The sequence below is a fragment of the Arvicola amphibius genome, chromosome 15, assembly GCF_903992535.2.
Source record: "Arvicola amphibius chromosome 15, mArvAmp1.2, whole genome shotgun sequence".
NCBI lineage: Eukaryota > Metazoa > Chordata > Mammalia > Rodentia > Cricetidae > Arvicola > Arvicola amphibius.
The window spans coordinates 49650953-49678561 of NC_052061.1; the positions used below are offsets into that span (position 1 = coordinate 49650953).

The following is a 27609-nucleotide window of genomic DNA, read 5'->3' on the forward strand; positions in this document are numbered from 1 at the left end:
GGGAAGGAGGCGGGAGAGGTGGGAAAGGTGAGGACCTGAAGCAGGGGCCGGGATAGCTTAGGGTCCGCGTGGGTTGGTGTGGGGGGGCAGATCGACCAGCGGTACAGTTTCGAGACGCCGGCGTAGTACACAGGCGCGGCGCGCAGACGGGGGCGCTGTGGTCTCGGATTGCAGAAGGTACAGCCGGACCCGCCTCTTTCCCCGCCCGCCCGTGTCGCAGGGAAGCCCGGCGGAGCAGGCTCGGCCACATCGCGGCCGCGCGGGCACAGTCGCCCAGCAGAGTGCGGACCCTCGCGCCCGCCTTTGTCCGCCGGTGGCAGCTGTCTCGCGGCCGCCGCCCGCGATGGCCCCGCAGCAAGGCCGGGCCCGCGTTGCCCCGCCCGTTGCGAGCCGCCGGCGGCAAACCGCCCGTACCGCCTCGCCGAGAGCGCGGGGGGCGCGGGGCGCGCGGGCCCGGGGTGCCCGGGGGCCGGGGGCGCGCGGGCGGCGCCGAGGGGCGCGGCGTCAAGTGCGTACTGGTCGGCGACGGCGCGGTGGGCAAGACCAGCCTGGTGGTCAGCTATACTACCAACGGCTACCCCACCGAGTACATCCCCACGGCCTTCGACAACTTCTCGGGTGAGCGCGGAGCGGGGCGCGGCCTCGGGCTGGGAGGCGCGGGAGCCCGGCCCGGGAGCTCGGGGTGGCGCGGGTCCCCGGGCACCGGCACAGCGGGGCGGCGGCGGGGTGTCCGATCGACCCGGCCCGGGGATTCAGGAGCGAGCTGTTGCACAGGTGCTCTTTTCACCTGCGCCCTCATCCGTGGCTACTCAGTTCCAGGGGTCTCCGCCTGGAGCAACCGGGATTGCCCGAGGGTGAGCTGGCCAGGCGCACCAGGGAGGGCTTGGGCTTGCGAGAACGTTCCTTTCTTCTGAGCCCGGCGCCTGCCTGGCCCGAGCCCCGCCTGCGCCGTCTAGGTTTCTGACGGTTGGCCCAGTACTTCCAGCCAGTCCTTAGCTGAGCAAGTTCTCACGGGTGGGCTCATCTGTATCATACAAAAGATACAAAAGTAAAGCAATCCTTTATCTTGATTTTTTTAGAAGTCTTTTTGGAATTTAAGAAAAAGTTTAAAAAAAAAATCACAAGAACTAGTGTGAAAATCTTGCCCCTAGAAATTTTACCTTTGACCTCCAGTCTCCATAGCCAGACCCTGACTGTCTCTATTTCAGAAACCTCATGGATAACACAGAAGGGCAGGGGTAACCTCCCCGCCACCCCATCACCACACACACACTCCACTCCCCACTAGAATAAACATTTATAAACAACCAGAAAGGCTATCAGAAAGAGACAAATTGTCTAATTTAAACTGAAACCTCCATGAGTTTCCTGGATGGGAGTTCTTGCTCTCACCCCACCTCGAGCCTGGTGAGAACCTGTGTGGCTTTCCCTCTGCCAGCTTTTCTTTTTAATCCTCTCTTTGAACTGACAGAGAGGAGTGCCCTTTTCCACACATAGGGTGATAGGCCTCCTGTGTTTGTACAAGTTCTCAAAACTGCTGGAGTTTTATGATAAACCCTGAAGCCTGGAGACTTTTTCCCAAGAGAAAACAGAATTATCTCTGAGGGTTTCCACGGATTTAAAACTGCAGAGTTTGTTCCCACCTAATCCCCTCCCCCCCCCCCACCTTGTGTTATTTCCAGGTCCTTTGAAACATGGGTGACAGGAAAATTAATCTTCCCGACTTGAGAGGGAAACACTAACCTTCCGGGGCACCTTCTAGGGGTCAGGGCTTTGCTGCCTCATGTTCTGTGGTGGAGGGAGCCCCCACCTTGAAACATTTGTACATAAAAACACCTCCACTGGGTTTAGCCAAGCTCTTGGTTCACTAAGAGGGACCAGAAGAGGAGCTGCCAGTCTTCAGAGGGGGTGAAAGATGTCCGGATAATCATCTTGCTCTTTCTTCTCCCCTCAAGCTGTGGTGTCAGTAGATGGGCGGCCTGTGAGACTCCAGCTCTGTGACACGGCAGGACAGGTCAGTATCAAGTTACACAGCCAGCACCGGGAGAGGAAACAGCCTTTCAAAGGTTTGCAAACAACCCATTCCCCTAGTAACTGGGTCATTGTGAAACCTGGGGAAGCTGGCCCACCCCTGCTTAGCTCCTCTGCAGGCAGTGGGAGGGGCTAAGGAGGCGAAGAAGGACCCCTCTGGGCCAGTGAAACAGGGCCTGCCTGTTCTGGGCCAGACATGAGAAGGCAGTGGCAGAAACCGCCCTTCTCAGAACAGCGTTTTCTGATGCCTCTCACTTTTTCTGGCCTTTGCTAAAGAGGAAAAACCACAGTAATGGTTTGTAATCACTTCTCAGAATAAGCCCCTCCTCTTTTATAATTTCTTGATTCAAGGCTAATAAGCCAGATACTTAAAAGTTTGTTCAGGGAAAAATTGTAGCTTATGTTAGTGAATATGAGTGTCTGTCTTCCCCAATTCTAGAGCAGAGGCATGGTGGTCAGAGACATACTAAGTTGGAGCAGAAGAGGAAAGGCTACTCTCTTTGGTTAGTCTTGTTTTGAGGGCAGAGCACCAGAAGAGAAAGCCAGGCAGTGATGCAGGGGTCATGGGTATAGGGTCCCCTCACTGCCCTCCAGAAGAGTTTTGGGGCCTGGTTGAATTTGCCCCAGAAGCTATTCTAGTCACCAAGGTCACATGGTGCTTTTGAGTATTTGGATGCCCAAGTGACAGTGAGCTTGTCTCCCCATGATGTCTAGAACTGACAAAGTGCAGGGGGTAGACATATCCCCTATATTTTCTGACTATCCATGCTTCTGAAGAAGATCACCTGCCTGTGTCCCCCAGTTCTCATCCCAAGCCAGGGCCTTCAGGTTACTCACTGCTCTAAGCTAGCAGAGTTGGGACTCGGCTTTGGCTTAGTCCTTAGACCTCAAGGGGACAAAAGACTAGGCTGTCTTAACGGATCACCATCAAAGTGATAACTGCAGCAATGGAGTGGAAGTCCAGCTGGGAAAGCTGTTCATGAGTGAGAGAAGCCAGACCCCATCAGTATGTTCACTGTGTGGGAAAGAAGCATCAAAATCCAGGCAGAGTTGTTCATGCTTGTAATCTCGGCTCTCAAGAAGCTGCAGCAGAAGGAGAGCCACAAGTTCAAAGCCAACCTGGACTATGTAGTGAGTTCAAGGCCAGCCTGGCCATAAGACACTATCTCAAAAACAAAAATGCCAGGCATGGTGGTTACACACCTGAAGTCTCAGCACTTGGGAGGTGAAAACAGGAGGTTTAGAAGTTCAAAGTCATTGGCTACATAGGATATTTAGGGCCAGTCTAGCCTATATGAGACCCTGCCTTTTGAAAATATGCAAACCAAGGAAAAAGTACCAAAGAGACAATCATTTTGGGTCTTTCCTCTTTTTTGCATGATGCCCCCTGAGTTGTTTTACACAAAGTGAGAAGGTTGGGTTTTTCCATCTGTAGAACATGGGTAGAAGTGTGTAGTGGCTGTAGGCACCCTGAGGACCAGACAGAAGGCAGGAAACCTGAACTCCAAGGCACAGACATCATGAACCCCACTGAAGAGCTGCTAGGATGTTGGCTCAGGAATCACTGTGCTACCCTCAGATGTCTCTACCTGCCCTCTTAGCTTCTGAAGGAGATGGGGTTTCCTTGGGAGATGACTCCTGAGTTGGCGTCTGGCACACCTTAGGGCTCTGTGTGGTTTCGTGCATGAACCAGAGAACAAGACAAAAGTGCCCATAGAGCTGGGCGTGCCTGCTGTCGACCTGTAGTCTGTAGACCAGTTCTTAGGAGCTCTCAAGGAAAAGAGCACAGTGCAGGACGAAACCTTGGCCTGTGGGTTTTTGAGAGGAGGTGGATACGTTGGAAAATCAACTCAGTATTTCTAAGAAGGAGTTAAATGTATCCTTCATATCATATCCTAAAAGCCAGGGAGTAAACTGAGAGTATTGGTTCAGTCCTGTACTCCCAATATCTGGGACACAGAAGCAAGAGAATCACAAGTTTTAGATCTGCCTGGGCTACTGTGTAGCCCTTGAACTGTGAGTTCAAGGCTAGCCTGGGCCTCACTGTACAGTGAAATCCTGCTTAAAAGAAAATATATCAAATGGACTCAGGTTGCATTTACATATTTATTTGTATATATGTATATATAATAAAGAAAAAGAGGCCATGAATTTGAGGGGCAGTGGGTGGAGTTGGAGATGGGGTGGGTCTGGAGGGAGGAGGGATGAAGTAATATATGAAAAAGTAACTTGTAAAATGCCAAGGAAGCATCAGAGTCATCTTAGAAATATTTTCACCAAGGAAATGATAATCAGGAGAAAAGGCATTAGCATTGGGCACTTGTTTGGAAATTAGTCTCCTAGGCTCTGCTGGCTTTCAGGGAGAGTGTCCTGCTTCCCAGCTTGAATAATAACTGAACAGGCCACTAAGTAACCATCAGGGTTCTTATAAGGGTTTGTAGCAAGCCAGCTTCAAAGACTGTTTTTCCCGAAGCACATGTGGATTAGATGCCGGCAGGACAGACAAGTGCTTGTTTTTGATGGCAGCGGAGCCGTCAGAGGTGTTCTGCCCTCCCTCCCCATGCCTGATCTGCAGCCCACCTGTTGAGGGATTTGACAGGACACCTTCATGTCAAAGGAGCACATTCTTCCTGTGGTCAGGGAAGGGAATGGATACACAGGTTACCCAGGTCACTGGGCATGAACATGGATAGCCCTGGTTTTTAAATGAACCAGAACTCCAGCATGGCTCCACTTGTCACAAACATACCCAGAATTCCCTTCTGTTCTCTTTGTGTTTCCCTGTCAGGGAGCATGGTAGGCATCAAACCTTGGGATCATGGGCTCCTGTCAATAGAACAGAGATGGATAGGGGGCTGTGAGGATGTAGCTGGCCTAGGGAGCAGATAGTGTTGATGAAGGAAGGATGTTCCGTTGCCTTCTCCACCAGGAGCCAAAAATTCTTCTCATTCTAATGCATGGTGTACTTGGAAAAAAATCTTCACACTGAAACGAGGGGCAAACAGGGCACAACTAGAAGGAATCCACAGTCCTGGCTGTCTGTGTCTGTCCTGTCCTGAACATTCTCTGTGGAGTTCACACTACAGGCCTGGCAAAGCGTGATAACCTAGCCTTGGGTGTGTGGTTGGGGGGGGGTACTCTGGCTGCATCACCCACAGGCCACAGCACAGGGGGTTTCTGGTCAAACACTGCACAGGGGGCTAGTTCTACTTCACCTTTCAAGCTCCTCAGCCAGAATCTCAGGCGTAGGGGAGCAGTGCTCCAGAGCCTCGTCACTAAGCCATTGTGGGCTCCAGATGTGGCCAGGTGGCTACTCTCTCCCTGCGTGTCTCATCCCCGGCGTGGCCAGAGCTCTCCTGTTCCAAAGCCCAGAAAAGGAGGGGGTGACTCATGGCATAGTCCCCGAGCTAGCCTGATGTCCTGGTTTACGTTTTCTACGTTTGTGCTTTCAGCTTGAAGTTGGCAGTAAGAAACCGAAGTCCTTCTTTCTCAGCTCTCACATGTAGGGACCTCATCAGGGCAGAGACACCCGAGCTACTAGGCTCTCCCTTGAGCTTATTAATTGCTGTCTCATGTGGCCACCTGGTTATTGACCCACGGTGGAAACAGACCCCCAAGAATGGCTAATGCAAATAAGACAGATGTTGATTCCCTTCAACCCACGAAAGCAGCCTGTGCTGACTGGTTTTGTGTTGACTTGGTACAGACCAGAGTCACTTGGGAAGAGGAAACCTCAACTGAGGAAATGCCCTGTAGTTCTTTGAATGAGAATTACCCCCCACTCCCCACTTCCTACTTCCCCCACCCCCATCCCCCCACCCCCCAGCTCCAAATGGGGGTTATTTGTTTGAATACTTGGTCACCATTGATAGAACTGTTCAGGAAGGAGTAGAAGGTGTGCCTTGTTAGAGGAGATGTGTCTCGCCCCCCCTCACCCCCGCACTGAGGTTTCAAAAAGATTTCTTAGTGTGCCCCCTTCTGCCTCCTGCTTTTGGATCAAGATGTGAACTCTCAGCCATTCCTGCCACCATGCCTTGGCTCTGCCATCATGGACTCTAGCAAGCCCTCTGAAACCATAAGCCCTATTAAATGCCTTTTATAAAATTTAATTTTATAGTTGCCTTAGCTGTGATGTTTTGTTTACAGCAACAGAAAGTAGCAAATACATATCCCTGACAGATTGTCCTGTAGCAGGCCTGGTATAGTTCTTAATTAGTGATGGATGTGGAAAGGCCCAGTTCACTGTGCGAGGTGACACACCTGGGTTAATGATCCTGCATGCTATACGAAAACAGGCAAGACAAGCAAGTCCTCCATGGCCTCTGCCTCAGTTCCTGCCTCCAGGCTCCTGCCCTGATTTCCCTGGCTGATGGACTGCAGGCTATAAAGTCATGTAAACCCTTTACTCCCCCCTGTGTGTTTTTGGTCCTGATGTTTATCACAGCAATAGAAACCCCAACAGAGACAGCCATTGTTGGAGAATGACCCCTGTAAATAGGGCTCTAGGTGATCAGAACCTGCCAACCGCGCATCATGGGAACCGTTGAGAGCGTTTGGTTTCTTCCTGCTTTGGGACGTTACCAGTGTTGGCTGCTGGAGGATGTCAGCACCCACAGACACATTTCAGCTAAGAGGGAGCTGATGCAACAGCTTTCCTGGGCTGAGGCTGAAGCTGAAGCTGGAGTTCCCTGTGGGCAGGAAATGGTGCCACAGTGCTCTAGAAGATGTCTGACAGGAGATGCAGACATGGATGCCTGCCTCGTGCCTGTCGTGTCTGGTGTTTGGAGAATCTGCTGGTAGACTGCAGATCGTCCATGTTCATTTACCTGCTCCAGGTCTCTGTACCACGGGACAGCTGAGCTCCTTCTGTCTGAAACACTGTGTGGAAGCTTAGCCACTTACAGAGATGAGAGAAGGAACAAACGTAAGAGAAAGATACAGCCAGAAGAAGCCTGTATTTCCAGTGTCCGTGGATGATGTCAGGGAGGGTACCAGTTCGCTAAAGTGCTACGGATCGTGGCCTACACAGAGTCCTAGTTTCATGTCTCAGTCTTTCTTATTTCTGAGGACCATGGTTCCACACTGTGCGCTGGGGCTGGCGGGGAGGAAATCAGGGTTGGCTCCTGGGTACCAAACATGGATGAGTACTGCCTTCAGAGTTGCCAAGCTCCAAAAGCTAAAAGAGAGAGTTGAGGTCACTGTGGGCTGAAGGCCAGAAAAAGCGAGATCTCATTTGCTTTGAGTGCCTTTCTGTAGCGAATGGCATGGTGGTCGTGATCACTAAGGAAACAAAGAGCACATTTGGAGTGTTAAGGCTGTGCTGTCCCTCGGAGCTTACAGAGGCTGCACCTGTGTCCCGGGGCAGGCAGCAGGGCAAGTCTGAGATACTGGCTCCTGACTGTAAAAATCGAGGATTTCTGTGACTGCCCTGGTCCTTAAGGCATTCACTAAGGTGGTGTGAGATAACAAGAGTAATGTCCTTGTGCTGTTTGGTTACAGGACGAGTTTGACAAGCTGAGGCCCCTCTGCTACACCAATGCAGATATCTTCCTGCTGTGCTTCAGTGTGGTGAGCCCCACCTCCTTCCAAAATGTCAGTGAGAAGTGGGTACCGGAGATTCGGTGTCACTGCCCGAAGGCCCCTATCATCCTGGTTGGGACCCAGTCGGACCTTCGAGAAGATGTCAAAGTGCTTATCGAACTAGACAAATGCAAGGAGAAGCCAGTCCCCGAGGAGGCAGCGAAGCTGTGTGCTGAGGAGATCAAAGCTGTCTCCTATATTGAATGCTCAGCTTTGACTCAGAAAAACCTCAAAGAGGTGTTTGACGCCGCCATTGTTGCTGGTATCCAGCACTCGGACTCCCAGCAACAGCCGAAGAAGCCTAAAAGCAGGACCCCAGATAAGGTGCGGGACCTGTCCAAGTCCTGGTGGAGAAAGTATTGCTGCCTGGCCTGACCCTCGCAAGCAGCTGGTGTTTAAGCTGCTAGAACTCTTTGTGTCACGTGGGTGTGGTCATAGGACAAGCCCTCAAAGCGTGCCCCCTTTGTCCTTAATTCCTGACTGGGAGACTGGAGTTGAGATTCATATGCAAACTATGTTAGAGAAATTTGGAAGTTAAGGTTGTTCGTTTTCATTTTTGTTTCTCGTAACTCTGGAAAACTTAGAGCTGTAGACCTCTGAATTAATTTATATTTCATATGAAAGGGCTCTTCCAAGCTACGTTACTATGAAGTTCTGCTGCATTGTACAGGACAAAGGAGACCGTGCCCCTCTCCTGACTAACGGCTACTGAGTGTTCAGTGAATGACGGGCACACTAGACTTGGTGAGAATCAGTCCCGGCTTCGAAACCACACAAACCATACCTGTTTTTGTAAGCGCAAAAATCTGAAGAAAAGATATGCTCCTGACCAGAAGACCTCACACCCGTCCCTTTGCCGTTCACTCGGACTCGCTTGCTTAAGATTCTAAACCAAAACATCCCGCTGGCTCCTGACATTGTGCTGTCTGAAGAGTACACTTGCTTGTAATGCTTTCTGTTTTGTTCTGAGTCACATGGCCAGTTGGGTTGCTATGAAAATGGTGGGAATGGCTCTTGGAAGGCAAGTGCTGGGTGCAGATCCGGCATTTTTTTTTTTTTCAGGGAGCAACTGACTCATGTTGAGTTCAGAGAGTGCTCTTTGCTTTCAGGACTGGCTTGTGCACTGGACCATCTGTGTCCCGGTGATGAAAGCAAGAGGAAGTTCTTGTCTAGGGACTTAAAGCCGCCAAACTCACAGCATCCCATTTGCAAGAAGGGGGTCCCTTCCTCGAGATAAGCCATAGTCGATTGTGGAACACACATACACACAGACACACAGACACACACACACACACACACACACACACAGGCGGCTGGTTTGCTAATGACATTTTGAGACACACAAAAGCCTGGTTGCAGATGTCAGGGTGGCATGCCTTCCTCTTGACATTTCTTTGAACAGACATCATTTTGTAGAATGTTATCTTCATTTACACATTTTTGAAACTATCTTAAAATGTGGGATGAGTGTACTTTTGATGTTCAGAAGATCATGCTTGTGGCGCTTGTCCTTTAAGGGGAGGGTCTTACAGCTGACTGTCCCGAGACTGTCCTGTGTTAGGAAAGCTCTTTCACAGTGTTGTAGGTACTTCCAAGATGCCGTAGGGGCCAGACAATGAATCCCAGCTTCTCGTTTGCTGTGGGCAAGGTACCTCTTGGTGGCCACCTGGTAACAAAATTTTCTCTCTGTGAAAATTTTTTTTTATATTAAAAAAAAATCAACCTTATGTTTTTCTATAGAAAAAAAAGTAAAAAGATCAGGTCATATTCAGGTCAAAGACTTCTTCCTGCTGGCAAATAGGACCCAAGACTTTCTTTATTAAAGTAAAAAGGTTAATTGTGAACCACCAGGAAACATGAACTGTTTGTGACTGAGCCTCCAGCACAGTGCCAGTGACGTCAGCCACGCTTTCCTGACATGTTTCTTTGTCGCCTGGGCGGTAGCATTGCTTCACTTACGGAACTGCTTGTAACTGGGCCTCGTGACTTGAGCTTACTGCCCCTACTGTGCTTGGCTGCCTGGAAAGCCCGCCTCCAAGTGGAGGCTCCGCCTATCCTGTGTACAGAAAGTGGGTGGGGAAGAGTGAGTATAATATTTAATTTTAAATATTATAATAAAAGCCAATGTAGTGGAGACCAAGGAAATGAACATTTAGAACCCAGACTTGAAGTATGGTGCCAGGGCTGTGGGGCCTTGCGCCCTGTCTCTGGGCCACCGGGAAGTGGTATGAAGGATGCTGTGTGACCAAGTTCTGGACACTTCCTTCCTGGGTGGATATTCCTGGGCTGTTATGCCACAAATCTACTGGATTGACACTGACCTGCAAGTTTTCAATATATTACTGCAGCCTATGGAGTAATAAGGTCTGGATGTACTTGAGGTTTTCCTGCATTTTTACTTTTCGAAAATAGAGATTTGGGCTGAGAAATTTTTAAAAGTCTGTGCCTGAATAAAATGTAAAGTTGGCTCTCTTTGTGGCTGAAAAGTGGCAGAATATACAGGCTGGCGTCTCGGGAGGGCTCTGTGAGCCGTGTGCGTAGCCATGTCTCTGACTCAGTGAAGGCCGAGTCACCCGGAAAACACACTAGAGCAGGCCGCAAAGCTGTCACCTCATCGTGTGTGCAAGCAAACTTTTGATACCTTTACTTTCTGCTCAACAGACATGTGAGCAGCTCCCCAGACGTCTCAAGCCACACCACCCTGCAGGTGCCTTACCAACGTGTGCTTTCTGTTCTCACGTGTCAAAGATGTTGGACAGAATCTTGTACTTGAAAATGCTATAAATGAGTCACTATGAAATAAACTCTGACCTGTGGACATAGTTGCCTTCGTCTCTTCTATCAGGAGATTAGAAACTTAGGCATGCCTTGGCCTGGCACAGGTTAGGAAGCATTCTTGTGTTTAGGGAAAGCAACTAATATCACATTTATTCAACACAGGCCCTTGGGGGCTCTGGGGTTGGCCCAATGATTGGGACCCTCTGCATGTTCACCCTGTGTTTCAGATTCCAGAGGTGTTCCGTGTTGAGGAAGACCTGAGGGCCTGAGCGCTTCATGTGTGAACACAGATGAGTACCTTGGGTGGCAAGTGGCAGGGATCGATAAGGCACAAGAAGGGAAACAGAAGCCCCCCCTATCACCTGCAATGGTGCCTCTGGAAGCCCGGGTACCTGCATCCCAGGATGCCAAGGACATTGTATGCTTTATGATTCTGGAAGTTGATCTCACAGTGTTAAGAGGGTGTAGCACTCTAGGAGATAGGAGCAGACACACACCATCTTGTCTCTGACATGATACCCACCCATTCTCTGTGTCATCTGGTATAAACTCACCAGTTTCAATAAGCAAAACAACATTTTCTGCATATTGCGAACCAGTAACTATGTTGAGAGGTTCTTTAAAATCCCTTAGTACCATGAAAATAGCACATAATTCTGACTTTTGCACAGAATCATAAGGGCTTTGATCTACTTTACATAGATTTTCTGATTTATAACCTGCCTTTCTTATTTATTTGCATCAGTATAGAATGTAGGGACTCCAGTTACTGGTGTGTCCCATACAATGTGAGAAAGTAGCCAGTTCTCTTTATAAGTTGAATTCTATTGCTACTGGGATAGTTATTGTTAATAATTCCTAAAAAAATTACTACGAGATCTTTGCCAGGGTTCACTTTCTTTCCATAATTCATCAAAATCCCAAACTCACTCGGAGGCTTTGGGAAAAAAAAAGAAAAGAAAGCCTAGCAGGGTGGAGCTGGAGCTCCAGCCCGTGATGGTACAGGCAAATGGCTTTTTCATGAATTTGTACCCCAAGTGTTGCGTGCCAAATGTAGCTTGAATAATAAAAACCCAGAGTCAGATATTGTGGTTCAATCTGAAGATGAGAAAAGCAAAGCTGCTAGCCACTGGCTTTTACCTCTACTTCAAACAGAAATAGCAATCCTGCTTTCATGAATCCTCAGAATGAGACTGAATGTGAGACCTATATTATTCTATCTTATATCCCTCTCTAGTGCTGGGATTAAAGGTGTGCACCACCACCACTCGGCCTCTGTGGCTAACTAGTGTGGCTGCTGGGATTAAAGGTGTGTGCAACCACTGGCTGGGCTGTATGGCTGACTAGTATGGGCTGCTTTACACTGACCTTCAGGCAAGCTTTGTTTATTAAAACACAAATAATATAACATTATATCACTTCCCGGTTGTGGCCCTCCAACCCCTGCCTCTAACCATAAGCATGGTCCCCACCCAGTGGGCTAAGAAGAAGATAAATTGCATATAGATATGAGATATGAGTCAGTCCTCAGCAAAAGTCTACACTGTCTCCTCTATTGTGGACCTGGACATCAATCCCCATAACTCCCCATCAGCCCTCCACAGAGGTGGCCGCTACTGTTGGATTCTGCCGTACTTTGTGTCAACTTGACACAAACTAGAAACACCTGGGAAGAGGGCATCCACCTCACTTGAGGAACTGACCTGTGGGCATGTCACTGGGTCCTTTTCTTGTTTGCTAATTGATGTGGAAGGACCCAGCTCACTGTGGACAATGTCACCCCTGGGCAGGTAGACCTGGGCTATACAAAAAGATGGCGGTTCAGCAGTCAGTAACCAGGTACTGTATGAGGTCATGACCTGTGTCCCCAGCCTTGACTGAGCTGTCTCTTCATTCCGATTGTTCCAGAGGCTGAAGCGCTGGTCGAACATATTCGCAGATTTTCACGATCCTCTGATTTCTAGTGTCCATCTGGAAACAGTACACAGCCCCAACAAGAAGACCTAATCTGCATATGAGTGATACATGAGGCTTGCCTGGCATTCATCTCTAAGAAGAGAGGCAGACTTGAAATCTGTTTCAGGCCTCTTTTCTGGGGCATAAACCTAATTCATTGTATGAGTTTCCTGTTGCTGCTATAACAAAGACATTACAAGCCCAGGCATTTAAACAACCAAGCCTAACTACCTTATTGTTTCAGAGGCTAGTAATCTGATGGGACCTCACATTGAGAAATAAAGAGCTCAACAAAGTTGAGCCAGTAGGCTTGGGTTTCCTTTGGTAGTTTCTGGGGTCACCTGCCTCTTGGTTTGTGTCTTTCTGCACCTTTGAAGCCCATTGTGGAATCACACAACACTGATGTTTCTGTCTCTTTGTCACCCCAGGACTCCTGTCATGAAAGCACTGGGTCCATTGGAAATAGTTCTGGGTGCTTATCACCTAAAGGTTAGCTGATGGCAGCTTCTACCATTTTGTGTCCCTTTGGCCATGAGATCTGCACAGTCACAGAATCTAGTTCGATATTTGGGAGCCTCACTTTTGCCTCCCTCCCACACAGACTTCTCTGCCCACACAACTCCACAGAGGGGCCATTGGCTGCTTGCACTGTTCAGAAGCATTTGAGCAGCGCGTGGTGCCGGCTTCCCACTCTTTGGGTTTCTTCCCGTGAATGTGCGAAGGGAAAGTTTACACTACCCCACCCCTACTCAGCAATCACAAAATAAAACTGAAAAGCAGTTAAGGACGTGTATTTGTGTATTTGTGTGCACGCATGTGTGTGTGTTTGTGAGAAAGAGAGAGAGAGAGAGATTGAAAAGAGAGATGGGAGGAGGACTCTGGGGTTGTACAGCAAATGGGCAGCAGCCCCTAGGACACAAGGAACCAGGGCCCTGTCTGCTGGTTGTGCATTTGGACCTTGTTTCCTGGAGAAGACAGTTTGGCTCAAAGTAATTCCCTTTCTCTTTTCTTTTTAGATTTATTTATTTTATTTTGGGTGTATGAGTACTTTGCTGACATGTATGTATACGTACCACATACATGCATGGCACCCATGGAGTCCAGAAGAGGGCACAGGAACCAGAGTTACAGATGGTTACAAGCCACTCTGTGGGTGCTGGGAACTGAACCTAGGTCCTCTGCAAGAGCAGCAAGTGTTCTTAATTGCTCAACCTTATTTCTAGTCCTGGGAATCCCCTTTCTGTCTTCATGAAGTGACTGCCATAGGCAGCTCCTCGTTGACCCTCCTCTCATGAAGAGTATTCTGGAACTTCTCTACACAAGGCTGAGATGCCCCTAGCCACTGTTTATCCTTGATGGGTGCCAGCATGTAGCCCAGTGAATAGCATCCGATATTTTACTGTACTCCATTTTCTTATTTCCAGCATTGTGAGAAAGTTTAGTTCCAGGCTATTTCTGTGTAGACTTTCTGTGCTCTAGACAGGTAGATTCCACAAGGCTCCACCTGGAGGCCATGCTTCTCTAGGAACCATCAGGGGATACCAACCATAACAAAGTGTCCAGGGTAAGATGGAGTTGGTTTTGCTGGCAGCTGTGAGGCCATATGTTCTCTATCCTACCCTGAAGGTTTTGTGACCTGTTAGGATTGTGGCTGAGGTTGGTTCGTTAGAGTTGGCTAAATATTCGGGATGCAGTTTCCCAAGATTAGCATGGCTAATGCCTGGAACAGCATCAGCTCGGCTGCCAGCTGTTACAGGGAGACAGACCCAGGGAAGTGGAATGTTTTGTGGCTGTTGGGGTTGCCAGCAGGTGGGATCAACTCCCTCCTAGCAATCAGCTGAGAAGCACAGATATCTCTATGGATGTCTCAAATTATGAATTAACCTTGATTAAACCTATCAGAGACTCCCAAGAGAGACATGAGAGCGGGAAGAGCAGGGAGGCTCGGGACAAGTAAGCAGAGTTCCACAGAGGACAGGCAGAGCTGCAGAAACAGGGGCGACTACAGAATCACTCAGTTATGGGACATAGTGTGCGGCTGTCAACGTTGAGACTAAAGCATGAACGTTTTACCCTAAAATTGCTGAATTAGATGTTGGTTTGGGTTTAGCTGTACAAGAGAGGGTCTTATTCCTTCTGTTTTGGGCGCCAGATGCTTAGTTGGGACCCAAAGTCCTTTCATCATTCAGGCCCGGAATAAAAGACATGTCGGAGCAGTTGGAGGTCACAGGGGCAGGAGTCAGAGGTCATGAGTTTCACCAATGGAAAAAAAAAAAACTGTTTCCTCAAGGGACAACCAGGAAAATGAAACAAAAGACGGAGCCTGAAAGACCTCTTGGTGAGGAAATCTCAAGCTTGTTAACAGTTGACAGGTTTGGGGAGAGCGCAAGCCAGAACTGGCCCGAGTGTGTGGCAGGTTGGTTGAGCACCCAGTCAGCTGGAGTCAGCTGGGAACTGCCATTGCTTCAGTTAGGTGAGCCAGAGGAGCTGAGGGTTGTGGGGAGGGGGTGGTAGACACTGGAGTAGCCCCCCCCACTTTCTCCTTCTCCCCTCCTCACTCTGTGTGTATGTGACTGTCTGTGTCTGTCTGTGTTTGTTTCTGTTCTTCTGTCTGTCTTTCTCTCCTTACACAGGTCTTTCCTTGTTGAGCAGTAACCTAATCACTCTCTCTACTCTTTCCTGAATGTATTGGGCACCAGGCTGTGTGAGCGTGTTCCAGGCTGGTAAAAGCTGAGGACCACACCATGTTACTCACCAGGAAACAATGCAACAGGACAGAGGAATCAGAGATTTATGTACTAAAAGGTTGGGGTGAGAGGATGCCAAGAAACTAACAGGGCAACCCCAGGAAACAATGCACACTGGATGGTCTCAAGCAAACCTCAGGGAAGTCTGTGGTACCAGTCGCCATTCAGAAGAGCGTCACATTGGGCAGAGGCAGTCAGGCATCATACCTGCCTAACCAGAGTCTGGTTGGGTTGCTGGGGAGTGTGTGGTATGGCCATCTGTTGCTGCTTCCTCTTACTGAGGATCAGACTCCATCCATGGTGAAAACAGCAACCTTTGTGTACCAGTTTTTTGTGTATGCTCAACTATGCTTCCCGTAATTATTTTGATTCTCAAAACAAATATATGTATATAAAATATACATAATAATATATAATTTATTATATATATATATTTTTTTTTTCTGACACTTGAGTTACTTGTCCAAGTTCAGCCATGGCTGGATAGCGGCAGAGCTAGGATTTCACTGGAGTCTATAAAATGGCAGTTAGCGAAGAATGGAAACTTACTTCACATCCCAGGAACAGGTTCCACCTCAGTTTGTCTATGCTGACCACGGTGAGCCTCACCATGATGGCTGGGGCTACTCTCCTGCAAGGGGCAGGCCGGGTTTCTCCAGACAATGAGCCCCCATCTCAACCAGTCTGTCTATCATCGGCTCTCCCAGCATCAGCCTTGGCTTCTCAGCCAGTCTGTCCATCGGCTATCCCAGCATCAGCCTTCCTTCCAGCTGAGTGGCAGACCCCATCACCCCTCAGTGTCCTCACACTCAGATTTCAGGAAGCAGCGGGGCTGTTGGAATCGCTCTGAGTCTGGGGAGATCCTGCGCAGCATCTTTGGGATTCTGTCCTGCTGACCTGGTTCCCGCATTTCTCATCACGCAAGAGCCAGGTGTTGCCCCTATTCTAGCTTCGCAAAGCAAATGGCCCACTTGGGTCCACGGATGATCTGCAGCACAGATGTTCCCTTTCCAAACGTCCAAGGTGGAAATTTGATAGACACTTGGAGAATAGAGGTGACCATGAAAGTTTGAATCCCTTCCCCGTCTTCCTCTGGTTCTTCCTGCCCTGTAATGGGAACCGGCAAACCTGCACCAAGTTCAAGTGAGGGTCAGTGGCCACATTCTCTTCAATATGGAGTTCTGGTCCAAGTTCTCACCCCGGGGGCTGCAGTGTTCAGCACAGCTCGTGGTTGCTCAGACTGTGGGGAGAACCAGGAGGGGCTGGAACTCCCTCCACCTGATGGGGATTCTAAAGGTGCTCTTCAATCTGGGTTGCAATCAATGATGAGGACGTAGACGTACAAGGAAACTGTTATCTGACTGAAATTCAGCTTGGCCACCCTTATTCTACCTGTGGAGTAGGTTTATACATTTTATTTTACAATAAAAATCTGTATTTTGTTTTGATTTGTTTTGTTTCAGACAGGGTTTCTCTGTGTAGCCCTGACTGTCCTGGAACTCACTTTGTAGACCAGGCTGGTCCCAAATTCAGAGATCCACCTGCCTCTGCTTCCTGAGTGCTGGAATTAAAGGTGTGTGCCACCACTTCCCAGCTCCACAAATTTGTATTTTTGTCAATAACCTACCTGACTGGTTACAGAGGCCAACCTGAAGAACAGAGGCCAGGCCTCCATCTATAGGTGCTCTACCTGAAATCAATTAGCCCAGCTCCTAATGTTGACAGCTCATAGGACTACCAACACAGCCTTGGACTCTTTTGCTCAGTTTCAAATAGGCAAGCATCTTCATCCAATGGAGGCTTCACCGGGCCTTGTGCTTCGGCGGAAGGGAGATGGTGAATAAGAGAGAGTCCCTGCTGTCCTCCAAGGAGGTCAAAGCTCACACTGTCTGAAGTGCTCCCTAAGCCTGCCCCTGGAGCAGTTAAAGTCAGGCATTCTAAACGTGGGGGCTGCAAACGTGGAAGCAAGGAGCTAGCATAAGTGCCCCCAACTAGGGACTCACATCCTGCAAAATCCTGGTTCCCATTAAAGACAAAAAACATGACTGGTACATCAAGCCTTATTCTGTCTTAACAAGGACCTGGCCACGGGGTCAGTCACAGAGAACACACAGACAGACGAAGCCAGAGACTTGTTGGAATCGGTATGTGTCAAAGGCTGCCTGCAATTGGACCTACTGAGTAGCAGGGTTGGAAGGTAGCGTGGTCGCTGGAAAGTAGTTCAGGAAGCTGATGCTATCACTATCCCTGGTTTTTGTCGTTTTTTTTTTTTTTTTTTTTTTTTGAGATGAAGAAACTGAGGCACACAGTACCTCCGCAGGTGCCAGCTCTGGGAACCACAGAAGGATCGAGATTCAACTGGCTGCTTCTTGTGCCAAGTCTGTGGTCTTGGAGTCTGAGGAGGCCCTGCTCTGGGGTTGCTAATAACAGAAAGCGTCTCTGAAGATAGCTCCGTGTGCAGCACAAGAGGCTTAGACTATTGTATCCCCTTGGCGCTTACTGATTGCCAGAAGGAAATGCTGCTTTGTTTGGAAATACAGTAATATCCTGTCACTCACAATGCCTTCCACTGCCGAGGCTCCTAACTTTTGATCATTTACGGAATAAAGGAATATCATGCCTTGTGCAGATGTGTTCTGAGCCTGGCATGGTGATTTAAAAAAATATGAACATTATATAGACCTCCTGGGAACATGTCTTCTTTCTGCTTCATACAGACCTGAGCTCCTCTCTTTGTTTTCTATATAGAGGGGGCCTTAGGGATAGCCCCTTCTCTGTGCCACCCCCACCTACCTTCACCCCCCACCCCCGCTGATCCTATGGGTTCTGCACAGCGGTGAGGGGCTGGGGGCAGCTAGAATTCTTGGCAGCTCCTCTCTGGGATGGTGTGATCAGGTTGGCAGAGGCTCGGCATAGAGTATAAATAAGCCAAATAAGCCCTACCTTCCCGGTAGGCCTGGGGCTGTTAAGAGACCTGCTTCCCGCTGCTCCCCAGAGTGCTCCAGAGGCCCACTGCGCTCCTTAATCCTGTTCTGCATTTGCAGATGGCTGCCACTTAGTGTCTTCTAAGGCCCTGAGGCATGTAATTTCTTTCCTACTGGGAGGCTGACTGACACTAACATTGTTACACCTCCCCGTTACTCTTTGTAGGCTGTCTGTGAAATATAGTGAGAAAATAAATCAGAACCAAAGACAAAGACACAATAGCAAAGGGATTTATTTGGAGAAAGTAGAAACACAGTGACCTACATGCACCATCCCCCAAGAAGAGAACCGGCCAGCACTGGGCAATACATTCCCTTAGAGCTGACCAGGCTCATCCCCAAAGAACTGCTTGTGTATGAATAAGATGTTAAGGGGACAGCCAGTCAGAGTATCCACTGCCCAGTTTCACAGTCCACAATTCCCTTACGTCGTGTTTTAGACACCAGCATCAGCAGGTGGTGTGCAAAGAAGAGTTAACGGAGTGAACTGGGAAGGGTGAACATTAGGGGCTGTCGGTAGCTGCATCCGTTCGGAGATTCTCTGGACTAAATTTGTCCCTGTTATCCTGAAAGCAAAGGAGACTGCTGTGGGCACGCCTCCTCTGAGTGAGGGAAATTGTTAATCCCACACATATGAGATGAGAGACATCTGACCCAAATCATAGCCAAATTAATTAAAGCAAACTTTTTCGTTTGTTTTTATTTTGTTTTTTGAGACAAGGTTTCTCTGCGTAACAGCCCTGGTTGCCTCAGAACTCACTTTGTAGACTGGACTCGAACTCATAGAGATCCACCTGCCTCTGCCTCCCAAGTGTTGGGATTAAAGGCGTGCGCCACCACTTCCCGGCTAAAAAAGCTTTTTAAAATTTGTGTACACAGATTGTCTCTCCCTACAGGATAGGTTCAAGAGACCAGCACTGGGCATGAGGAAGATAAGGGTTTTTATAGGTTAGGGGGTTTATAGGTAGGGGATTTCCAAATGGGGGATTTGGCAGACAAATAGGCCGGGTTACAAAAGCAGAACATAAACATATCAAGTTGGTCATAAAAACCTCCTGATACAAATATGTGGCTGCAAGGTAGTGATAACAAGGTGGTCATAATAACAGGTAGTCATAATAACCTTTGAAACTACGGCATAGTTGCTGCTTCCTGGAACGGGAGCATTTGTAGCTTAGGTTACAGATAGGGCATAGCCCATTCCTTGAGAAAAAGAGATTTAATCAAAACAGGAATGACTATGTTTACTATAAGATGTAGCTTATATAATCTTATATAAAGTTTATAAAGTAAACTATGTAATATTTACCGTAAGATGGTTCCCAGCCTAAAACAGAAGTAGGCTGGTTTATCAAAATTTATAGCATGAGGTTCAGAAGAACAAGCTCACCATCATGAAAACACAAACAGACTGGTTAAGAGAAGCTGTGTCTGTAATGGTGGATCAGTGGTTAAGAGCATGGGTTACTCTTCCAGAGGGCAACTGCCCAGCTCCTCCGGAAGGTTTTTATTAAGTCTTGTGACTTTTTTTGAGTTTTGTGACCCCCCCCATTTTCTGTGAGGGAACTCTCTGGAGGAATTAGAGACACACTATCTGGCCACACTGCCTGAGACACCCTCGGGCCCATTTCATTTAGTTTAATGCTGCTCAGCATTGTGGAGTTAGATTTTGGCTTTTGATCATATTTTGCTTCTTCAAAGAAAAAAATTTTTTTCCAGGCGATCTGGCCTATAGAATTAGACCTTTTTTATTAAAAAAAAAAAAAAAAAAAAAGAAAAGAAAGAAAAAAAGAAAAAGAAAAAAGAAAAGAAAAACAAACAAACAAGAAACCAAAAAAAACCCCAAAAAACGGGACCTGGAGAGATGGCTCCTACTGCTCTTCCGTAAGTCAGAGGACCCCAGTTCAGCTCCCAGCACCCACACTGGTTAGCTCACAACTGGCTGTAACTCTGGTTCCAAGGGATATGAAATACACAAGTACATATACACTCTCTCAACTAAAGTAAGATAAAGAAAACTTCTTACATCCACTTGAGCTCTTAAGAGGATAAAATAGATTTTAGTTTCATTTGGTCGGTTTTTGATTTTTTAAGACGGGGGTCTTATTCTATGGCTCAGGCTGGCCTCGAACTTGCAATGATCAGCAGGTGGTGGTGGCGCACACCTTTAAGCTCAGCACTCAGGAGGCAGAGGCAAGCTGATCTCTGTGAGTTCAAGGCTAGCCTGGTCTACAGAGCAAGTTCTAGAACACCCAGGAATGCATACAGAGAAACCCCGTTTTTTAAAAATAAAAACAAAAACAAAAAAACCTTGCAATGATCTCCTGCCTCAGCTTCCTTAGTGCTAGGATAACAGGCAAGTTCTGCCATGGCCAGCTGGGATAACAGCTGCTGGTTCTGTTACCCTTTCTTAATTTTGGGCTTACTTCACAAACCTGAATCTACTAAAAGCTGGGTTTTAAAGAGTCCTAGCAGGAAATGTCATGTTGCCAGAAGTGTTTGGCTAAGGGTCTTTCAGACCCTGTATAGAAGATATTAAACAGCCAAAAGCAGCGCGGATTTTCGCCATGCTGCTTTCCCACGGGAAGAGGTTCTGTATCAGCGTCTGCTGCTGGGCTTGTCACCGGGGGCTGTTATTTCACATTGACAACTCCTCCTACACAGGTCCCGGTGCAGCTTTCCTCCTCAACTGTGGGCCACCCTGCGCTGGGTATTAGGATTCCCAGGTACCTCAGCTCCTACAGGTGACTTCTCGTGACTCTTGTCACCTCCACTGCAGGAAAGTCATTGCGTCTTGAGGGTTGCAAAGGCCACGAAGAAGCACAGTGGAGGTGAAGGGCCGTGACCATGCAGGGCTCTCACAGTGTGGAACCTCCCTGCCAGAGCCCGGTTGCTGCCCTGTACTCGGCATAAGGCCAGCAGACACCTTACTCCAGAAAACACAGCCGAGGTTGAGGGGCAATCTGATTCCCGTTTCTGGATAAGAAGGGGGAAGGATGTTTACCTGGTGATTGTGCAGCATGGACCCTCACTTGGATCCAACCCTCAAGTACAAATGCTGTTGCCACAGTTGCAAATAGAACAGGGCAATGAACACTGTAGATTGTTGTTAAGGTATAATTTTTAAGAGTCACTTTTATTCCTTTAATTACGAGCATACGAGTGTTTGTGTGGGGGTACGCGCATGTGAGTATATGAGTGCCCACAGAGTTCAGAAGAGGATGTCCAGTCGCCCGAGGCTGGATTCCATACAGGAAGCTGCGAGCTGCTCAACACGGGGGCTAGCAGCTGAACTAGGGTCCTCTGCAGGAGCCGTGTCTACTCTCAACCACTGAGTCCTCTCTCCAGCCCAAGGTCGTCTCTTCTCATTTAGCACTTTTTACTTCCTCAGACTTTCTGCAAAGTGAAGAAAGACAGCACACCTGGAACCCCAGCATCTGAGAGCAGGAGGGAGGCTCAGGAGGGCTTAAGGCTCCGCCTTGGTTACAGATTTTGTTTCAAAAAACAAAAATTTTTAAGTCTTTGTGAGATTCCAACTCATTTGCTCATCATTCTCAGAGTATGAGACTCATTTTTATTTTTGGCTCGTGTCAAATGTAACATATTAACTCAACACTGCAGTTACAATTTTAGATGTATTATACTTTGCAATGGGAAAGTGTGAAATTTCTAAATAGAAGAAATCACAGAAGTTACTCTCCCCCCAATATGCAGAGCCATTGCCTCTTTTGAGGTATAAATCTATATTTTTATGGATTTAAAAGCAAATAAAATATATTTGCTGACCTTTGTCCATTAAGACTGATGGCAAAGTCCATTAGTCAGCAAGCAAAACAAAATAAAAGCAAATAACAACCAAAAAACCCTTCAAGAATAAAAACACAATATCAGTTTATTTGGGTTCAATTCAACCAGGATTTGCTGATCATTTATTCTACCCATGTATGAGTCTATTTTTCTTTTTGTTTCTCCTCTCTTTCTCCTTCACCTCTGATCTAAACAAGTGGCTATGTGGCTATGGCAGGCCCCAAATCTGTGGCAATCCTCCTGCTTCAGGCTTCTGAGTGCTAGGACTATAGTGCCCTGTCTGGTGAGGCCCAGATCTAGGCATCATGAATCCCAAGATGACAAGAAGTCCATCCTTAGGAAGCCACTTCTTTTTGGGACAGGAAGCTGGATACGGCTTTCAGCACAATGTGGAGAGAGCAGGACCAGCAGCAGGAGTTCCTAGCCTTGAGATGCCTCAAATCCGTTGGGCTACCAGATGCTACCCAAGGACAAAGACCACATCTTCACTATTCTTTTATCTTTATCAAAATTCAGGGCTCAACTTTGGTTTATATAGCAACAGAAAGGAGGGAGGGAGAAAGGAAGGATAGAAGGCATTACAAAGTGAATTCTGTACCTCAGATTCTTATGTTAGAATCTTAACCCCTAGTGTCTCAGAATGTGACCATATTTGGAAACACTTAAGTAGTAAAGTTAAAATTAGGTCATTAGGGTGGGCCCAAATCCAATCCCACGGGCGCCTTTGTAGGAGGAAATTAGGCCACAGACACACGCAGAGGGACAGCCGTGTAAGGACAAAGCAGGAAAAGCAACCCACCCCCACCTTGATCTTGGATTTTTGGCCCCCAGGACTGTGAAAGACGGGTTTCTGTGTCCATGTAGCCCTGTCTTAGCATCTGTAATGGCAAGCCCAGAAAATTAAAGTAGGAAACAGGAGATGATTCTTGAGCAAGAGACTGAAAAAGGAAGAAGGAACAATTATTTTTACCAGAAATAGATGAAGGGATGAGAAAAGATTTTGGGTCAGAGCTGATGTTTGAGATGGGCCAGGCAGGGCTGCCCAAAGGGGATGCTGTAGAGGGTGGGCCTCCGAGGGGGAACCCTGTGATTTTAAAAGCAGGTCCAACCCGACTAGGTAAGAAGGACTCCTGGATGGCAGAGAAGGACCAGTCTCAGGGATTTGGCTGGAAAAGACCCAGCGGAGACTAAGCAGGCAGTGGGCACAGATGGTATAGAACGTGGTGAGAGCCAGGCACGTAGGTCAAGGAGCAAGAGAAAACAGGATGTACATCAGGACTCGGCACAGTGAGCCAGACAGATGTGATAACCGGAGACCAGCCTTGAGAATGAACAGGGGAGGATTTTTCCCCCTTTTGAAACAGGGTTTCATCTTAAAGCCTGGACTGGCTACAAAACAATCCTCCTGCCTCAGTTCCTGAGTACTGACATTATGGATGTTAGCCACCATTCTCGGCCACAGGTGAGGATTGTGTATCACTCTGGGCAGAGTTCAGGAATGGCTGACCCAAGTAGGAGCATCAGTCCACAGAAAAGCACGTCTTGGAGTCACTGAGGGTTAGAATCCCCAAGCTAAAAGCATACAGCCACAAGGAATAATAGTAAAATGTGAGATTTGAATTGTGACAGAAGAGACAATTCTGGGCTTAGAGGAGGAGTCTGGCGGGGTTTAGCATCTTCTGACCTAGGTCTCGGGCCATGTGGTGTCAGACTTCACACAGATGGCCCCTGTCATAAATTACAGAGGCATACAAGCCCTGGAACAGCACAGCCCTCCCACACTGAGCAGAAGCTCAGCCTCCCCAAGAGAGAGCTGGTTCTGCTATCACAGAACAAAAAAATGCAGGGCCCCCAAGTAAAGGTCCGTCCCTTGCCACCACCTTATATACCCACCACGAGCTGAACACTGCTCCGTCCTGCCGTCGCCTCCTGAGTTCTCTAGCAGCCCTGAGACATTTCCCATGGCCTTGGAAAGGGAGTGCACATCAAAACTACTCCATACTCAAGCCCCACCCACAGGGCCCAGGGACAGCAGACCCCCTGCAAAAGGAGCCTGATTTGGCCTGAGCGCTCTCTACCCGCTGTGGAAGAGCAGGGGCTCCCAGCAGGGTTGGGGGCAGGGAGAAGCCCGGAAACACCTCGTGGCTACTAACCAAGACTGACTTCCTCTGAGGCCACTAACCAAGGCTGACCTCCTCCATGAGTTAGTTGGGAGCAAGCATTATAGGATGGAATGAGAGGGTACTTGTTTCTGTGGTCTCCCCCAAATCTATGTTCTAGTCTATCCCCAAGGAAAGCAGGAAAGCCCCTAACTGAAGCACATTTTAAACATCTTCCCAGGACCCTTCAAAACTGTCGAGATCACCCCTCCCCCAACAAGGGAAAGTCTGAGGACTGGTCACAGGCCACAGGAGGCAAATATGATGGGGACCCTGAAGGGACCCCAAACTGTGAGGCGGACAAGGGAGCCAGTGAAGCCTACTGCTGTGTGAACTCTTTCAGCAGTGACATACCCAAGCTGTGGCTGATTTAAAATGTGGCCTGATGTTGTAAAATATTAACAGTGGGGATGGAGAATTCCAGAAGCTGTAGGCGGAGGCTGCTTGTTCGTTCACTCAGCCCTGAGATAATCACACTGAAATCTGTACTAATTGCAACACTCTTTGGCCCATTAGCTTAAGCGTATTTCTGACTAGCTCTTATATCTTAAACTAACCCATTTCTATTAATCTGTGTGTTGCCACATAGCTGTGGTTTACCAGCAAGGTTCTGTTTGGCATCTGTCTCTGGCAGGGCTACATGGTGTATCCCTGACTCCACCTTTTTTCTGCCAGCATTCAGTTTAGTTTTCCCTGCCTAGCTCTATTCTGCCCTGCACAGGCCCAAGATAACTTCTTTTTTTTTTTTTTTTTTTTGGTTTTTCGAGACAGGGTTTCCCTGTAGTTTCTAGAGCCTGTCCTGGAACTAGCTCTTGTAGACCAGGCTGGCCTCGAACTCAGAGATCCGCCTGCCTCTGCCTCCCGAGTGCTGGGATTAAAGGCGTGCGCCACCACCGCCCGGCTGATAACTTCTTTATTACCCAATGATATTCACAGCATACAGGGTGGAATCCCACATTAGTATACTCTCTGTGCTGCTTTTCTGGAAAGTTTTTGAAAGTAAGAATTTTATTTAGAGCAAGCAGGAGAGGGATCATAGCATTTCCATTCATGGAGGGATCCCTCGGACTCAGAGCTTCTCGTCCATAGGAGTCCCTGTAATTCAGTCTTACCACAACAAGACAAAAGGAAACCAAGCCTGCATTTCACACATAAACAGACTGGGACCAGGAGGGACCAGGCACAGAGAAAGTTCAGCAACTAAAGTTAGGGGAAGCCAAGTGAAGGGAGCAATTGAGCTCCCTTGTGGCTGTCCAATGCCACCCCTAGTCCAGTTACACACTTACACCACTGGGGGAGGGCATGAGAGCTGCAGGGGCAGGGCATTTGCCAGCCTCCATTGTCCCTTTGGAGCAGAGACCAGTGCTTCCTCTAGGCTCCCTTGAGGCCCTCCTTGACCAAGATTTGGACTTTTCCTTTGTTCATCTTGGGTAGACGGCATGCACTCTTGGTCCAGTCAGGTGCCTGGATCATCCCAGAACACACAATATCTTCTTGTGAACTGTGTTCCTGCCAAGTCTACATCTGGGGAGAGGCAACGTCTGGGATGTGATATGAAAGGCCACTGCAGCTTGGCAGACGTGAGGGATGAGAATAAACTGAGTGTCTTTAGGGACACTCACAGAATGGCTGAGATTTGAGTCAGGACTCCTGGTAGACACAGTGGAAGGCACGGTGCTCACCGGGGAAGGCCCTGTGCATCCAGTAAGGAACTTGGCTTCACCAAGTGAGAGGCTGCATCATGGCAGAGTTGGACAGGCTGCTTCCTTTTAGGTTAATTTATGATCGTGTTCAGGGGGTTGGGAACCGGAATCTGAAAGATTCTGTGGCATTCCTATTACCACGAGCTCCCTGGAATAAAGCAAGAGCTGCCGAGGGGTATGGCCGATGAGAGAGACCATCCTCAGCCCCAGACCCAGTGGCTGTGGTTCTCTCTGAGCTCTCTGCAGAGCCCCGAGGGGAGTGTGTAGTGGTTTTCCTTCCTCTCAGTGGATTATTTCTTGAGCTCTTTGGCTGCCCTTGTTCCCCTCATCAGACTATACCATTGAGTGGCTCTCAGCTAAACTCAGCGTCACACAGGGCAATGTGATGTTTCCAGCAGCTGGCCCCGTGTGACCAGGGGCATGGAGACTGTGCCCCATCATGTCATCAATTCTGACACTCTCCTGTCCTTCAGTACCGCCCTGGCTGGGATTTGGATTTCACAGGAAAGGCACGGAGTTGGTTTTCTTCCCACAAGGATGTAGGGACCTGGTAAATGACGAGCAGTGCCGGCCGAGGTGACCAGTGACTAGTGCTGGGGGACAGCTTCCCTCGGTCCTCCCCGTAACCTAAACACAGCCTCTTCAAGTTATACCCACAAGCTGTCGTCCAGCAGCCTCCTCTGTGGGGAGACTTTGCTTTTTTCACAAGTGCCTGACGGCTTGATAGGCACCCATGGCTGATCTAGCACCTCACTCCCAAGCAAAGGTTTTTATAGCATTTGTGGGATCCTCTGGCAGCGGAGAATGTGACTGAGCGGGACGGTCGGGCGCAGAGTGGGACGCGAGGGTGACGAGAAGACACATTGGCACTCTTGGTAAATCTCAAGGATCTCCTTCTTCCCTTGCAGTTTGGTTTTGCCTTGTCTTCCCAAACGTTAGCGTATGAAATTCAATTTGGTGCTCCCCCCCAGCGTTAGATGAGAAGGTAATGAATTTCATTGCTGTTTGATCTGGCCACGGGCTATTTCATTAGCTAAATCCAACTTCCATTAGTTTTAGTGGCCTGGTAGCAGATGCAGACTAGAGCAGGCGGTTAAAATGCTGTCCCCAGCCAGTCACTTCTGTTTCTGTTTCTCTAAGGGAGAACTCATGGCCCTGCCAGGCTCATAGTGACAGTCTCACCCTGACTAGCCTGTGCCGAGCTGTTCTAGGGTGAGCAAGGGTGTTCCTTTGTGGGAGGCTCTGGGATTTCTGGGACCTGAGCCTTCAGACAAAACCCATCAAGGGTCTGGGAAATCCAACAGGATGCAATGAATGGGACGAGTCGGTTCCCCTGCCGTTTGTTTTGCATGAAGGCAAGATTTCCCGATCCATTATACAACTGCGTTAACTACATGTAGAATGCAAGCCATTCTTTGCTCCTACCAGTGGCATCAAAACAAATGGAAGAGAGAACTGCTTTCACAGGCATACGAATTCTGTGCCGAAACCTGGTTGGATCCACTGCTTTCGAGCTTCAAAATATTTGCAATGAAAGCCAGGGAGATGGCCCAGTGGGGTAAGGTGCCTGCTACAAAGCCTGACAACCCGAGTTTGATATCTGGAACTTACTGACTCCTGAAAGTTGTCCTCTGCCCACCACACACGCACTGTGGCACATGGACACACACACATGCACACACACACACATACACACACATGCACACACACGCACACGCACATAAACACATGCACGCACGCGCACACACACACATTTAAAAAGAATTTGGAACGGCAGCTATTGGCAATGTGGATTGTTCTCACTAAATATAATGTGGAACAAAGCAATCCAGGCCCAGAGAATCAGAGAATACCCACTGTTTTT

The 27609-nt window shown here is 48.4% G+C and overlaps 1 protein-coding gene across 1 annotated transcript; it reads left to right on the top strand.

Moving 5' to 3' along the window:
• Positions 1-343: 343 nt before the first annotated feature.
• Positions 344-10429, top strand: Rhou (ras homolog family member U). The gene is given in 5 exon segments (XM_038312949.2): positions 344-364; positions 367-402; positions 405-618; positions 1956-2014; positions 7531-10429. Coding segments are annotated over 5 exon segments (786 nt in total). The 3' UTR covers positions 7987-10429.
• Positions 10430-27609: the final 17180 nt, after the last annotated feature.